The sequence below is a fragment of the Pan troglodytes genome, chromosome 21 (genome assembly GCF_028858775.2).
Source record: "Pan troglodytes isolate AG18354 chromosome 21, NHGRI_mPanTro3-v2.0_pri, whole genome shotgun sequence".
Taxonomy (NCBI): Eukaryota; Metazoa; Chordata; class Mammalia; order Primates; family Hominidae; genus Pan; species Pan troglodytes.
The window spans coordinates 10,275,512-10,290,361 of record NC_072419.2 but is presented as its reverse complement, the minus strand read 5'-3'; the positions used below and the strand labels follow the sequence as shown (position 1 = coordinate 10,290,361).

Genomic DNA, 14,850 nt, shown 5'->3' with positions numbered 1-14,850 from the left:
GGGGCAGGACGGGTAGCAAGGAGGGGACAGAGATTGGCCCCAGGAGACCACGGAAGATCGCGCTCCTGGGGCCAACTTCAGCAGCGAGAGGCGGCCTTTGCCCACCGCCTCATCCCACCACGCCGCGGTCCTCCAAGAACCTTCCCAGCGGTTCTCTCCTCCTCTCAGGAGTAGAGGCCCTCTGAGACCGACGGGGAGGGACGGCTCGGGCCGGTCGTCCGAGGGGCCGCACGGATTCCCTCCTCCGCCCAGCTCCACCCCCTCGAGGGGCGGCGGTCCGGGAGTGGCGACCCGGCTCCCCCGTGGCGCGCGCCGTCGGGGCCCCTGGCCAGGCTCCGAGCGGGGTTGGCGGGGAGGGGGGGCGGGAGCGAGGGCGGGCGGTGGGAGGTGGGGGCGGGAAGGTCCGAAGGCGGCGGCCTGGGGCTGCACGGGGCGTGGGTCGGCCGCCATCCAGCCTGGGCGGAGCCGGAGTTGCGAGCCGCTGCCTAGAGGCCGAGGAGCTCACAGCTATGGGCTGGAGGCCCCGGAGAGCTCGGGGGACCCCGTTGCTGCTGCTGCTACTACTGCTGCTGCTCTGGCCAGTGCCAAGCGCCGGGGTGCTTCAAGGTGAGGACGCGGGCGGGGTGCGCCCTGAGGGGCAGGCTAGGCCAGGTGGTGGTGGCGGGGATGGGTTCTGCTCAGAGCTCGGGTCAGCGCGCGGAGGGTCTCACGGCCCCGGCACCATACGGCCAGTAGGTCAGGGCGTGGGGACTGTTTGGGGGGGTCTCCGTGGGACCTGCCCAGGGACGCTCAAGTGTGCTTGGGCTGGCCTCGGGCCCGGACTTGCCCACACTGCCCGGCTGCCACTCCGCTGGCAAAGCAGAGGGCATGGCTCCCTCCCCCTCGGGGGCAGCCCAGCCCCCAGCCCGTAGCCGTAGCCCCCTCTGCCTGGATTCTCGCTCGCACAACCAGCTTCCATCCGCAGGCCACCGTGTGACCCGCTCCTGCACCTCCACCCCTTAGGACTCAGCGGGGCTCCATCCTCTCGGAAGCCTCCATGCCCAAGAGTTCCCCAGAGTCCCTGCTTTGCTCTCAGGCTGCAGAACTAGCTGTGGCCTCCACCCTGCTCACCCCTCGTCCCTCCTCCCAGGGCGGCAGGGCAGTGTGTATGTTGTTTATATTGTTGCCTTGTTTGGTGAGATAGAGAAGGGCCTCTCCAGATAGAAGGTGTCTGTTTAGCAGTGCTCTGGGAAGACTGCAGCTGTCTCCTCGGGGTAACCCCTCCAAACAAAGATGTTAAGATGGGGCTGGAACAACCTCTGCAAGCGGGTGGGAGGATTAGCCAGTCCTGCACAGCAAGTGCCTGGCCGGGAACAGGGAGGGCAACCAGGGAGGAGGCATGCGGGGCTGGGCTGGGCTATGCAGACTGGGCGGTGGCTTCCACAGCACTGTGTGGGGACCAAACAGGTACAGGGGCCTGGTCTGTTCTGGCCCCAGGCGGTCCACTGCTCCCTCCCCTCTGAGCCCTATCCTGGGGCCAGGGGAGGTGATGGGACCCCTGGGAGAGGGGCGTCTATGTGCCCAATACCAGCCTGGCTCCCTCGGGTTCCACTCCCATCCACCCGGTCACCAGAGCTCCAGCTCCAGCTCCAGCTCTGCCCCTCTCTCCCTCATTGGGGTCAGGGTGCCCGTGGCCAGCACGTGCGTGCAAGGCCATGCGGAGAGCACCCACACACCACACTGCACCCACACCACACCTGTGCCCGGGCCCACCCTACCTCTTCCCCAAACCCTTAGAGGCCTAGGAGCAGCGAAGCTTGGTTCTCTACTCTCAGTTAAGTGCTCTCTGGGCTGAGAGACCTCCCCTCCTTCCCCTCCCCCACATCCACTCAGAGCCCTCCCTGCACTGGCCCCTCTAGCCTCCTTTCCAAGGTGGCAGACTCCTCTCAGCCCTCATCTGCCTGATGGCAATTCACTCATCCAATCAAGGAGGGCTTCTTGGAGGAAGGGTCTTTGATGTTTGTAGTCTGAGAGAGAAGGTGGAGGAGAAAAAAGGAGTTGGGGTGGCCTAGCAGGAGCTGAGTCACTTCCACAGGCAGCCATCAGCCCAGCAGGACTGAGGCCAGGGCTGCGTGGAGGGGGGAGGCTGTCTGTTCTGAGAGCTGGGACTGGGTACCGGGGGAAGGAGGGTTGCTGCAGGCTCTGGGTGCCTGGGGCCTGGCTCCTGCAGGGCGGGCCTGTGAGAGTGGTTGGGGCCAGTGGAGGGCTGGGAGCATTCCAGGGGAACATTCCAGGCGCCCTCTGAGTAATGCTTGGCTCTGGGATTCCTCCTAGAGCCCCCTTAGGCACACCCGGCCAGGGAGCACCAAGGCTCCGTCCGGAAGCGTCCCCTCCCCTTGAAGAGATGAGGAGGGGCCTTCTGGGCCAGGGTACCAAAACCCTGCCACCAGGACAGAGTCCCCGAGGGAGCTGTGGGCAAGGTGGACCTCGCAAGGCAACATCTGGCTGTTGTTTTTCTCAGATGATGGGGGGGGCACAAGTGTCCTCTCTTCGTACATCTCTCACCCTAAAAGCATCTGCTGCCCATCTAAAAATCCCTAAGGCTGCCGCGCTCTTTCCTTCCCCTCTGCACTGGCGGCCTTGGCCTCTTCCTTGTGATCGCCGAGCCCAAGCCTGCCCCCCGACAAAGGTCAGGGGACTCCCGTGTCCCCAGCTGAGCTGTCCCTTTCCAGCCTTCTCTTTTCCTCCTCCTTGATAGCTCCTCAGATCCAAGGATGCCCATGGGCGTCCCTCCTTCTCCAGGCTGAGCCCACGCGTGTTGAAGGTGAAGTCTGCCCCGAAAGGCCTCCAGTGCCTCCCTGGGGATGTCCTCTAACCCCCTCCCTCTGCTTTGTCCCATGCCCCTGTGTTCCTCAGGTCCCCCTCACCCTGTGCTCTGTCTTCACTCCAGGACATATCCCTGGGCAGCCAGTCACCCCGCACTGGGTCCTGGATGGACAACCCTGGCGCGCCGTCAGCCTGGAGGAGCCGGTCAGTGCCATGTCTCCCCGCCCTCCACAGGGGCCCTGAACCTCCCAGCCCTTTTGTCTCTCCCTACATTACAGCTTCTAGTTTTGCTGGGGTCCCCAGAACCACCAAGTCACTACTCCTATAGGCCCCTGCCTCCCCTGCCCCTCAAGTGGGTTTGGACATCTAGATCTCGTGAGCCCGCACACATGGAAGTCATTTCAGCTTCCTCCACCCCACCTCCCTCTTTCCCTCCCTCCCTGGATGATCTGGGCCACCCCCACCCCCACCAGGCAGAAATGGGTCCAGAGTTTGTGGGTCCTGAAGCTTTTCAGGAGCCTCTAAAAAAAAAAAAAAAAAAAGCACCAAAAAGAAAACCTTTTGCAAAGTTGACCAGAACATGTGACCCTGTGGACACACTGCTGTCCCTCTCAGGGCCCTGCCACGAAGGCCTGAACCTTCAGCCTCACTGGCTCCTGTGGAATCCACTTCTGGTATGGGGGGGGCAGTGGTCACTCTCCTGGTGCCCCCCAGATGTAAGACCACCCCATGTGCTTCTTCTGCAGGACGCTCTGCCCCAGCCTCTTCCCAATCCCGCCCTTCACACGCTTCCAGAATAACCATGCCCCATCTGTTTGTGCCATAATATCTGTGCTGCGAACTAAGAGGGCAGTAGCCTTGATATGCTCATTTTACAGAGGGGCAAACGGAAGCCCAGAGAGCTTGGGGAAATTGTCCATGGTCACACAGCTCTTTAGGCTGGGAGCCTGAGACCCCCTAAGGTCTGAACGATTTTAAACCATTGGCTACACCCCTGCCCCTCCTAGAGAGCCCTCTTTGTTTGGAATTGTCAGCCCTACTGTCCAAATCCAGCAAGAGGGAAGGCAGGGGAGCATTGCCATGAAGGCTGAGAGGCCCCCAGAGACCCAGCAGCTCCCAACCCAGGGCCCTCACTGGGATCCCCTAGGCCCATAAGGCCCCCATTCCACTGGTCAAGCACAGCACTGGCCTGAGCTTTGAGATTGCCCTCCCCATCCCCAGGAGGGGAAGGCTGGACACACACTGGGGTCACTCTGTCTCTGGGCCTCCCTGTCTGTCTGGCCTGGGCTGTGACCAAGAGGAGAGCCCCAAAGGGGCTCTGCTTCCCCCAACGGTGGGCCCCTGCCCCCAGGAAGCCTGCCAAGATGGTACAGAAGAAAGAGTAGAGGCTAGGTATCCCCTCCAACAGGCAGGAAACACTCACATTTCAAGATGAGGGGTATATATCAAGGGGCAGGGTACCAGGAGGGCAAGAGTAAAGATAGCAGGGGCTGCAGAGGAACAGGGACCTCGAGTATGGCCTTTTTCCCAGTGCAGACCTTTCCCCAATAAAGCAAGTGGCATTCCAGCCTCATGAGCTCATGCTGGAGGCCTTGTGGGGCCTGTGGCCAGGGAGGCAAGGACCATCTGCTCCCCACTTGCGAAGGAAGAACTCCCTCCAAAGACTCTGAGACCCTTGGACAGGGCCCCAGGCCAGTGCATTTTTGGAGAAAAGGAGTCGGGGGTTAAACATTCCGAAGGCACAGCAGCCTCCCAGGAAGCTCCTGGGCCGGCTCCAACTCTGGGCCCCCAGCCAGGCTGAGTGGACAAGGGGGAAGTGGGGTGTTCCCACAGGGTGGGAGACGCCAAGAGGGTGGGGGAAGGAGAGAGGGCTGGCCGGCCAAGCCAGCCTCCTGACACCTAGCTGAGAGCCAGTGTGCTCTCTTGGCTGGAATGGCGTCCACGTTTACTTCATGGGTCCAGTGAAGCAGGTGTCGGAGCAGGAGGGACGGGGGCTGCTGGAGGCCCAGGAAAACTTTGGAAGAGGGAGCAGTTTGCCAAAATTGGAAGTGGAGGAGTAAAATTTGAATTCTATAGGGAATGAGCAGCAGCTCATTTGGAAACGAGCCTCAGGTAGCAGAGGCTCTGAGGAGGCCCTGACCATGGCTACCCGATGCCCCCATAATGTCCTCAGCACCCCTCTGTCTTCCCCTGCTTTTGATGCCCCTTCTGGGCATGAAAGAAGAGGGCGGGCCAGGGGAGGGGCACCTTTCTGGGACCTCTGGTCTCTAGGGAGGATGTTGGTGCGCCTGGCAGGCTGTGCCAACGCCCTTCCAAGTGGCTGTTGTCAGGACTGCAAACATCCTGAGTTTGGGAACATCTTTGTATGTTCTCACCTCCTCCATGCCCTCCATAGTATGTGGGGGGTCCTGCTGACTCCCCAGCCCATTTTCTCCCCAAGAACTTCCTCCCCAGCCGGCTCCACAGGCCACCTACTCCCTGGCAGGCAGGAGGCCTGGAGGCCACCATCTCAGCTCCACACTCTTTCTTGCCCAGGTCTCGAAGCCAGACATGGGGCTGGTGGCCCTGGAGGCTGAAGGCCAGGAGCTCCTGCTTGAGCTGGAGAAGAACCAGTGAGTGCCAGGCTGGGGTAGGGCTGGGAGGAGGGGATCAGTGTTGCGGGGCAGGGACTGACACAGATCTGTGCGGGTGGCTGGATGGGCAGAGGACCCCAGAGAGGGTGCGGATGACAGGGAGAGTCACGCAGGCCTGTGGCTGGCTCCCTGGAGGCTGAAGAGGACCGCTGAGGCTGTCAGCCCCGCTGTGGGGCACCTCCGCCCTCTCAACCCCAGGAGCGGCTTGTTAGCTCCCTGCTGGAGATGAGTGAGCACCACCTAGTGGACATTTGCAAGATATGCTGAGTCTAAAGAAATCCTAGAGGGAAAAGATGAGCCGGCACTCCAGGCTAAGGGAATGGCAGGGACAAGGATGCGGTGGCTTTGGGAGGCCGAGGCGGGCGGCTCACCTGAGGTCAGGAGTTTGAGACCAGCCTTGCCAACATGGTGAAACCCCGTCTCTACTAAAAATACAAAAAATTAGCCAGGCGTGGTGGCGGCGCCTGTAATCCCAGCTACTTAGGGGGCTGAGACAGGAGAATCGCTTGAACCCCGGAGGTAGAGGTTGTGGTGAGCCAAGATCACACCACTGCACCACTCCGGCCTGGGCAAAGAGTGAGACTCCGTCTCAAAAAAAGAGAAAAAAAAGAAAAGAAAAGAAAAAAGAAAAAGATGCAGTGGCTACATTTGGGGGCAGCAGTTTGTCTGACCTGCCTGGAAGGTCTCCATCTACAGGGAGGGGAGCAGGGGGGAATGAATTTGGGGAGTCCCAGGAGGGCCAGATCACAGAAGGCCATTTTAGTGCTCAGTGTCCTGGACCATCCAGAGCCAAAGATTTTGAGCTGGGGAAGGGACAGGCAGACCTGTGCTCAGGAAGGTGCCTTGGGCTGGGTGGGGTGGGTGTCCGAGCTGGAGCGCAGGCTCTTAAAACCACCCAGATTATGTTATCAGTATATATCACCTACTGAGTGCTTGACCGCAGGCGCTGTCCTGAGCACTTGACACGTATTTTATTCTCCCTCTTGGAGTCGGATGGACCGGGAACAAACTCTAGTTCCACTGTGCCCAACCATATTTTCCCAACGTCCCTACCCTTTCAATGGGGTGGTCACATCACCTACCTCCTAGGGTGGTGGGTGTGTGTGGGGCAGGGGTCGGGGGCAGAGCTGGGGCAGGTGGTGGAATGCCTGGGAGGGGGGAAGCAGCCATCATTAGGGGGTGGTCTGGAGGTAATGAGGCCAAGGTGAGGTTGGGTTAAGGATTTTCTTTAAAGAAGACAGATTGACTTATGATTGATCCATCCATGTGGGAAAGATCCTGTTGAGATGGAGCCTGAAAATGGAATCATTACCAGAGTGGGTGTGGAGAAGGCAGGGAGGGTGGAAGCAGCGTGGGCAGGTGGCGATTCTGTTTTCTCTGGAGGCAGGGGGTGAGCATCAATCACTGAAGGACAGGTGGGAGGTATGTGGGGTCTAGAAGTCTGAGGAAAATATTTCAAGGATCTAGGGCAGGTGGGGGCAAGAGGGTCGACCAGATGCCCAACAAAGGAGGGCAGCAGGCAGGGGAACTGGGGGAGGTCACCGCATTTCCCCAACTCCAAGTCCCATTCTTCGGCAGTGTCTCCTGACTCCTCCCCTCCCGACCTGTGGATCCTGCTGCCTGCTGCAGGTCCCCTGGGAACCACAAACTCTTCCCCTATTCCCACTCCTCCCTGGTGTCCTCCCTGGTGCTTCCCATATTCACACCTCCCACAACTAAGCCATCACCAAGGCTCCTTCCTCTAGCCCCAAGAGTTTCTGATCTGAGCAAGTCACCATTGCTCCTGTCCCTTCCCTAAGACACACTGTGAGTGTCTCACTCATAAAGCTGCTCCATTAGCATTTAGGGAGGAAGGCTGGGAGACATCCTGGAGGAGGCAGGAGGAAGCTGAATTCAGTGTTCCCTGTAACACCCCCTCTCAGCAGGCTGCTGGCCCCAGGATACATAGAAACCCACTACAGCCCAGATGGGCAGCCAGTGGTGCTGGCCCCCAACCACACGGTGAGATGCTTCCATGGGCTCTGGGATGCACCCCCAGAGGTACCCCCCACCATTCCTACCCCTACTCCTCCTTGCATTCCTAAGGGGAGGTTGGAGCCAGCTCCTACCACACCCTCCCTCTTGCCCCTCTTGCTCCAGCCCTGACTGAGATTTGGGGCTGGCCCCTTCCTCCCTAGGATCATTGCCACTACCAAGGGCGAGTAAGGGGCTTCCCCGACTCCTGGGTAGTCCTCTGCACCTGCTCTGGGATGAGGTGAGCTCTGGGAGAGGAGGCTGGGCCTGGGATGGGGAAAGAGCTCCCTCACACCCGCTCCTACCCCTCTGCACCCTAGTGGCCTGATCACCCTCAGCAGGAATGCCAGCTATTATCTGCGTCCCTGGCCACCCCGGGGCTCCAAGGACTTCTCAACCCACAAGATCTTTCGGATGGAGCAGCTTCTCACCTGGAAAGGAGCCTGTGGCCACAGGGATCCTGGGAACAAAGCGGGCATGACCAGCCTTCCTGGTGGTCCCCAGAGCAGGGTCAGGGGCATCGATCGGATGGGAGTGGGAATGCTGTATCTATAGCCCTCCAAATCAGAAGAGACAGGAATTCACAGGCCTCGAGTCCCAGTATTTTTATTGGAGTCTGAAGAAACAAGTTCCAGAAAACATGTTAAACTTCCTTCTGGGAGCTGGGGTTGGTGGTCAGGGCTCAAGCCCAGCAGCTTCCACTCAGGGTCCCCATTTGCACCTCCGCAGGACAGGCGAGAAGCGCGCAGGACCCGGAAGTACCTGGAACTGTACATTGTGGCAGACCACACCCTGGTGAGGAGAGACCCCAGGGGTTGGCGGGGTCAGGGATGGGGCCAGCTCAGCCCCTCAGGCCACCGGGATTTCTGCCTTCCCAGTTCTTGACTCGGCACCGAAACTTGAACCACACCAAACAGCGTCTCCTGGAAGTCGCCAACTACGTGGACCAGGTTGGGGGCGGCGGGGAGAGAGCGGTGATAGGGGTGGCGGCGGCAGGACAGGCAGGTGCTGGTGGGGTTTGGGGAAGAGGAAGGGCGCCCCACGAAGGACCACCGGCGCGATGGGGCGCCCTGTCCCGGCTTCAGCCCCGCCTCGCCCTCAGCTTCTCAGGACTCTGGACATTCAGGTGGTGCTGGCCGGCCTGGAAGTGTGGACCGAGCGGGACCGCAGCCGCGTCACGCAGGACGCCAACGCCACGCTCTGGGCCTTCCTGCAGTGGCGCCGGGGGCTGTGGGCGCAGCGGCCCCACGACTCCGCGCAGCTGCTCACGTGGGTGCCTCTGACCCGGACGCGGGTCCCGGGTGGGGCGGCCTCACCTCCTGGCCCCGCCTGGTCACGCCGCACTCCGCCCCCAGGGGCCGCGCCTTCCAGGGCGCCACAGTGGGCCTGGCGCCCGTCGAGGGCATGTGCCGCGCCGAGAGCTCGGGAGGCGTGAGCACGGTGAGCCCCGCGGGCGGGGGCGAGGGGAGAGACAGGAGACTCTACGGCCGCAGTGACCGCCCTCCCACGGCCCCCCAGGACCACTCGGAGCTCCCCATTGGCGCCGCAGCCACCATGGCCCATGAGATCGGCCACAGCCTCGGCCTCAGCCACGACCCCGACGGCTGCTGCGTGGAGGCTGCGGCCGAGTCCGGAGGCTGCGTCATGGCTGCGGCCACCGGGTACGCGGGTGGGGGGTCGGGGCTGCGGCGGGGCGGCTAGTCCTGGGGACTTCCTCCGCTGCGTTTCTTTGGTCGTCCCTCAGTTTCCTCTTCTGTAAAATGGGGATAATGATCATAGTGTCCGCTTCAGGGTGGTTTATGAGGCTTAAAGGGAAGAAGCTCAGGCAAAGTGGATTCTCAACGGTATGAAGATTATTTTCCGAGTAACCTGGCGAGGTTACTCCTACACCGGGAGGAGCACCGTCGGGTCGCGATTCCACCTTGGGTCCCGGGCTGCTCACTATTGGGGCCACATCGTCCCCTGTCCCGCTTGTTGTGTGACTTTGCGCGGGTTACTTCCCCTCTCTGGGCTCTGCGCATCTGGCGGCTGTAGCCAAGCCCAGGGGTGGGGATCAGAGAAGCGCGGGGGTTGGGGGACTGTCCCTCCATGCCCAATGCCCTCCCCGTGCCGGTAGGCACCCGTTTCCGCGCGTGTTCAGCGCCTGCAGCCGCCGCCAGCTGCGCGCCTTCTTCCGCAAGGGGGGCGGCGCTTGCCTCTCCAATGCCCCGGACCCCGGACTCCCGGTGCCGCCGGCGCTCTGCGGGAACGGCTTCGTGGAAGCGGGCGAGGAGTGTGACTGCGGCTCTGGCCAGGTTAAGTCGGCTCGCCCGGCCCCCACTTGCCCTCTCCGCTCAGGTCTGGGGCGCTGCGCCGTCACCTGGTCCCTTCTTGCCTTTCTGGTCCCAGGAGTGCCGCGACCTCTGCTGCTTTGCTCACAACTGTTCGCTGCGCCCGGGGGCCCAGTGCGCCCACGGAGACTGCTGCGTGCACTGCCTGGTGAGGGCATGGAAGGTTCAGGGTGAGGGTTTCGGGGAGCTTGGGAGCCGGCCTGTTGGCCTTAGTTAATTGGTGCCCTCAGGTTCCCCCGTTGGGTGCTGGGCTTGGGTAGGCCTGGCTCCCCCAGCTCCGAGCCGCGCTCTCGACATGGACCTCTCACTGCACGTGGCCTCTCTCTGCCTTCCCCACCACCCCTCACCTGCGCAGCTGAAGCCGGCTGGAGCGCTGTGCCGCCAGGCCATGGGTGACTGTGACCTCCCTGAGTTTTGCACGGGCACCTCCTCCCACTGTCCCCCAGACGTTTACCTACTGGACGGCTCACCCTGTGCCAGGGGCAGTGGCTACTGCTGGGATGGCGCATGTCCCACGCTGGAGCAGCAGTGCCAGCAGCTCTGGGGGCCTGGTGAGAGGACACGAGCACCCTTGCACCCTGCCCCCCATCCTCTGGTGGGGCCAGTTTTCTACTGTGGGGAAGATGGGCAGGGGAAACTGAGGTCCGCTGAGCGCGGCCCCTCTCCGAGCTGCCCCCAGCCTGGCCCATGCTTCCTCAGGCTCCCATCCAGCTCCCGAGGCCTGTTTCCAGGTGGTGAACTCTGCGGGAGATGCTCATGGAAACTGCGGCCAGGACAGCGAGGGCCACTTCCTGCCCTGTGCAGGGAGGTAGGGAGTGGAGCTGAGTGGAGGGAGCAGAAGCTATGGAGTGGGTTTGGGGAAGGGGGGTACTGCAGCTGTTGATCCCCCTCTACTTCCTCCCCAGGGATGCCCTGTGTGGGAAGCTGCAGTGCCAGGGTGGAAAGCCCAGCCTGCTCGCACCGCACATGGTGCCAGTGGACTCTACCGTTCACCTAGAAGGCCACGAAGTGACCTGTCGGGGAGCCTTGGCACTCCCCAGTGCCCAGCTGGACCTGCTTGGCCTGGGCCTGGTAGAGCCAGGCACCCAGTGTGGACCTAGAATGGTGAGCTCTGCCCACCGGACCCCTCCTTGCCATTTGAATCCCGCAGGCCAGTGTCCCCCTCACTGCCTGGTGCACTGCCCGTAGGTGTGCCAGAGCAGGCGCTGCAGGAAGAATGCCTTCCAGGAGCTTCAGCGCTGTCTGACTGCCTGCCACAGCCACGGGGTGAGAGCCCGAGGAGTGGGGGTGACCTTGGGGTTCCTAATCCTGCGTGACCCTCCTCTTCTCTTCTCTGCAGGTTTGCAATAGCAACCATAACTGCCACTGTGCTCCAGGCTGGGCTCCACCCTTCTGTGACAAGCCAGGCTTTGGTGGCAGCATGGACAGTGGCCCTGTGCAGGCTGAAAGTATGCCAGTGGGGGGCATGTGGGCAGGAGCTGGGGTGGTGCACCTGCTCAGGACTCAGCGCCCCTTCCCCCAATCCCCGCAGACCATGACACCTTCCTGCTGGCCATGCTCCTCAGCGTCCTGCTGCCTCTGCTCCCAGGGGCCGGCCTGGCCTGGTGTTGCTACCGACTCCCAGGAGCCCATCTGCAGCGATGCAGCTGGGGCTGCAGGAGGGACCCTGCGTGCAGTGGGTAGGCTCCGAGCGCCTGCTTCCTGAGCCTACTCCTGCAGTTCCCCTCCTCAGAGCTCTGCTGGGGCTGTGGGAGCTGGGGCAGGCCCTCAGCCTTGCCCCCAGGTGCAGAGAGCAGCCCCAGAGGCCATGGAAAGAAGTAGCTTTGAACAGGAGGTTCCAGTGGCCTCCCAGTCAAGCAAGGGGGTGGATCCCTGCCCCACCACCAGCACCGCAAGGCATGGCCCTCTACCTCCCAGTACAGCTCCTCTTGTCCACTCTCCTGCTTCTCCCACCAGCTGGCTGCCTCACCCTTGACTTTGCCCTGTTTTTCCCTGGCTCAGATTGCAGTCCCTGTACCATGCTGCCCCCGGAGGCCTGTCCAGCCTCTGTCTCACCAGTTTTCAGCCCTTTGCCACTTCCTCTGCACAAATCACCTCTGTCACCCCCTTGAAGTTCCCAAATGCTGGGCCCAGCACATCTTTTCACTCCATACCACTGGTCAGCTGCGGCGCTGGCTGCCCCTGTGCCAGGGCCCTGCCTTAACCCAGTTCTCTGTGACCTGGGTGGTGGCGGAGTGGGGAGTCACATAATACTAAGCATGGCTGTCCTAGGACTCACCCTGCACCAGGGCCCTAGGCAGGGCAGGCACTCTGTGGCCATGTCTGACATAGCCTGGTCTTGGGAGTGCTCTGGGCAAGCCAAGGGAGATGGCATGATTTGGGCCAGAGATGGGGGCAGAGGGCATAACAGACAGGGGCAGGGCACCACCTGGGCCCCGGGTGGCAGCTAAGGGGACCCTGACAAAGCGAGTCATGATTGAGGGTCTGTGGGCAGAGGAGCAAGGTGGCCAGAGCCTGGCGTGTCAGCACAGAGGGGGCGCTGCAGAGGGCGACGGCTGCTTCTCATCCCCAGGTGGGAGTCTCAGGGCAGGGAAGAATGTTTTGAAGGAACATCACAGGAAATGACAAGGCCCTGGGAGATGGGATGGGGACAGTCAAAGATGGCTTGGAATCATCAAGGGCAGCAGGGTACCCAGGGGCAAGGAGAGCAGACATAGCTGCCGAAGGGGCGGACATCCAAGGTTCTTTGGAAGCTGAGCGATGCCAGCATCTGGAGACTGCCAGGCTGCTGGGTGGTGCCAGAGCCTGGAGGAAATGTTAGGACTAGAGAGAGGAGGTGCCAGCCGAGGGCATGAGGCTCACTTGGAGCCTGGATCCCAAGGCTCCCCTGAAGAGGGAGCAGGAAGGGAGCTGAGAGGGTGACTTGGAGCAGATGGGTGCCCCAAGAAACTCAGTAAACGCAGAACTCCCTGGGCTGGACACCATGCTGCGGGGAGGCAATAACCCACTCAGGATCACTGTGCCAACCTCCTGGACTCTTACCACGTTGCTCAGCCCCAAAGATGGCCCACACAGGGACCACCCCCTGGGCGGCGTTCACCCCATGGAGTTGGGCCCCACAGCCACTGGACAGCCCTGGCCCCTGGGTGAGTGAGGCACCAGGGGGAGGTGGAGAGGGAAGGGAGAAGGGAAGGGCTCATGCCTCCTGCCTCCTTCCAGATGGGCAGCACCCAGTCACCTTGAGTCCCCTATGCCCCACCCCAGCCCCAGGGTCTCCTGCTGACCATATTCACAACATTTACCCTCCACCATTTCTCCCAGACCCTGAGAACTCTCATGAGCCCAGCAGCCACCCTGAGAAGCCTCTGCCAGCAGTCTCGCCTGACCCCCAAGGTAGGCAGGGACCTGGATTCAAAGCCTCCCCTCTCATCGCCCACCCTCCCACCTCTCCCACCCCTCAGTTTGCTGCCCCCTAATCAGGTTTCTGGGCTCAGGTTATTATGGAAATGAGTTTATGACCTCTTGGTTATCATGGAGACCAGGATGCTGGAAGCCCCTGGGCTGGGGAGGGAGAAGCTGTGGCTTTTCCTGGATCACTGGTCCTCACTGAGTGAGGATGGGCTCCCTGCCACACAGCTTGCAGCCTGGGGCCCCAGTCCTTAGGGGACAACATAGCCTCCTCATTCTCAGCAGATCAAGCCCAGATGCCAAGATCCTGCCTCTGGTGAGAGGTAGCTCCTAAAATGAACAGATTTAAAGACAGGTGGCCACTGACAGCCACTCCAGGAACTTGAACTGCAGGGGCAGAGCCAGTGAATCGCTGGACCTCCAGCACCTGCAGGCAGCTTGGAAGTTTCTTCCCCGAGTGGAGCTTCGACCCACCCACTCCAGGAACCCAGAGCCACATTAGAAGTTCCTGAGGGCTGGAGAACACTGCTGGGCACACTCTCCAGCTCAATAAACCATCAGTCCCAGAAGCAAAGGTCACACAGCCCCTGACCTCCCTCACCAGTGGAGGCTGAGTAGTGCTGGCCACCCCAAAAGGGCTCTGTCCTGGGAGTCTGGTGTGTCTCCTACATGCAATTTCCACGGACCCAGCTCTGTGGAGGGCATGACTGCTGGCCAGAAGCTAGTGGTCCTGGGGCCCTATGGTTCGACTGAGTCCACACTCCCCTGGAGCCTGGCTGGCCTCTGCAAACAAACATAATTTTGGGGACCTTCCTTCCTGTTTCTTCCCACCCTGTCTTCTACCCTAGGTGGTTCCTGAGCCCCCACCCCCAATCCCAGTGCTATACCTGAGGTTCTGGAGCTCAGAATCTGACAGCCTCTCCCCCATTCTGTGTGTGTGGGGGGGACAGAGGGAACCATTTAAGAAAAGATACCAAAGTAGAAGTCAAAAGAAAGACATGTTGGCTATAGGCGTGGTGGCTCATGCCTATAATCCCAGCACTTTGGGAAGCCGGGGTAGGAGGATCACCAGAGGCCAGGAGGTCCACACCAGCCTGGGCAACACAGCAAGACACCGCATCTACAGAAAAATTTTAAAATTAGCTGGGCGTGGTGGTGTGTACCTGTAGGCCTAGCTGCTCAGGAGGCTGAAGCAGGAGGATCACTTGAGCCTGAGTTCAACACTGCAGTGAGCTATGGTGGCACCACTGCACTCCAGCCTGGGTGACAGAGCAAGACCCTGTCTCTAAAATAAATTTTAAAAAGACATATTACACTTGGACCTTGGTTAGTCTTTTCTGTATGTAAATTCAACCCATGGGGTGCCCTGAGGACCACACGGGGTGGTGGTTGGCGGGGTGGTGGTTGGCGGGGTGGTGGCTGACAGGGTGGTGGCTGGCAGGGTGGTGGCTGGCAGGCCGAGCCTAGATGGCAGCCAGAGCCCCAGGCATGTGTCTGGGCACAGGACAGTGTTGCCTAGTTTGAACACCCTCTTTGCTCTGTCACTCCTGCCTCCCTTGGGCGTTCACATTCTCCCATTGCTTCATGCAAGAGCTGCTGAGTGGCCTATATCAGCCAGCTGTTGCCACATAACAAAACCATCCCAAAACTGAGTGCAGGGA

General features: G+C 61.1%; 1 protein-coding gene across 15 annotated transcripts; it reads left to right on the top strand.

Annotated features, from left to right (window-relative positions):
- The first annotated feature begins 416 nt into the window (after positions 1–416).
- ADAM33 (ADAM metallopeptidase domain 33) lies at positions 417–14,502 on the top strand. Of its 15 annotated transcripts, none has more exons than XM_016937369.4 (22): positions 419–606; positions 2,930–3,009; positions 5,341–5,417; positions 7,361–7,439; positions 7,616–7,692; positions 7,772–7,961; positions 8,181–8,246; positions 8,330–8,401; positions 8,554–8,720; positions 8,807–8,891; positions 8,970–9,112; positions 9,568–9,745; positions 9,840–9,929; positions 10,137–10,332; positions 10,481–10,589; positions 10,687–10,885; positions 10,970–11,047; positions 11,121–11,229; positions 11,313–11,460; positions 12,836–12,927; positions 13,103–13,174; positions 13,475–14,502. In XM_016937369.4, exons 1-22 carry the CDS (start codon positions 510–512, stop codon positions 13,507–13,509), a joined length of 2,439 nt encoding a protein of 812 aa, XP_016792858.1. In that variant the 5' UTR covers positions 419–509; the 3' UTR covers positions 13,510–14,502. The 15 variants fall into 15 exon arrangements, with proteins under 15 accessions (XP_016792856.1, XP_016792852.1, XP_016792859.1 ...); XM_016937368.4 differs by having other exon boundaries at positions 13,472–14,502; XM_016937366.4 differs by having other exon boundaries at positions 12,794–12,927; positions 13,472–14,502.
- The last annotated feature ends 348 nt before the right edge of the window (positions 14,503–14,850 follow it).

Excerpts from the sequence above, each read along its gene's own strand:
- ADAM33 (XM_016937361.4), top strand. The coding sequence starts at position 510 with ATGGGCTGGAGGCCCCGGAGAGCTCGGGGGACCCCGTTGCTGCTGCTG. Across the intron at positions 7,962-8,180 it reads CTGGTGGTCCCCAGAGCAGG|GACAGGCGAGAAGCGCGCAG; the intron begins GTCAGGGGCATC and ends GCACCTCCGCAG. Across the intron at positions 9,746-9,839 it reads GTGACTGCGGCTCTGGCCAG|GAGTGCCGCGACCTCTGCTG; the intron begins GTTAAGTCGGCT and ends TTCTGGTCCCAG.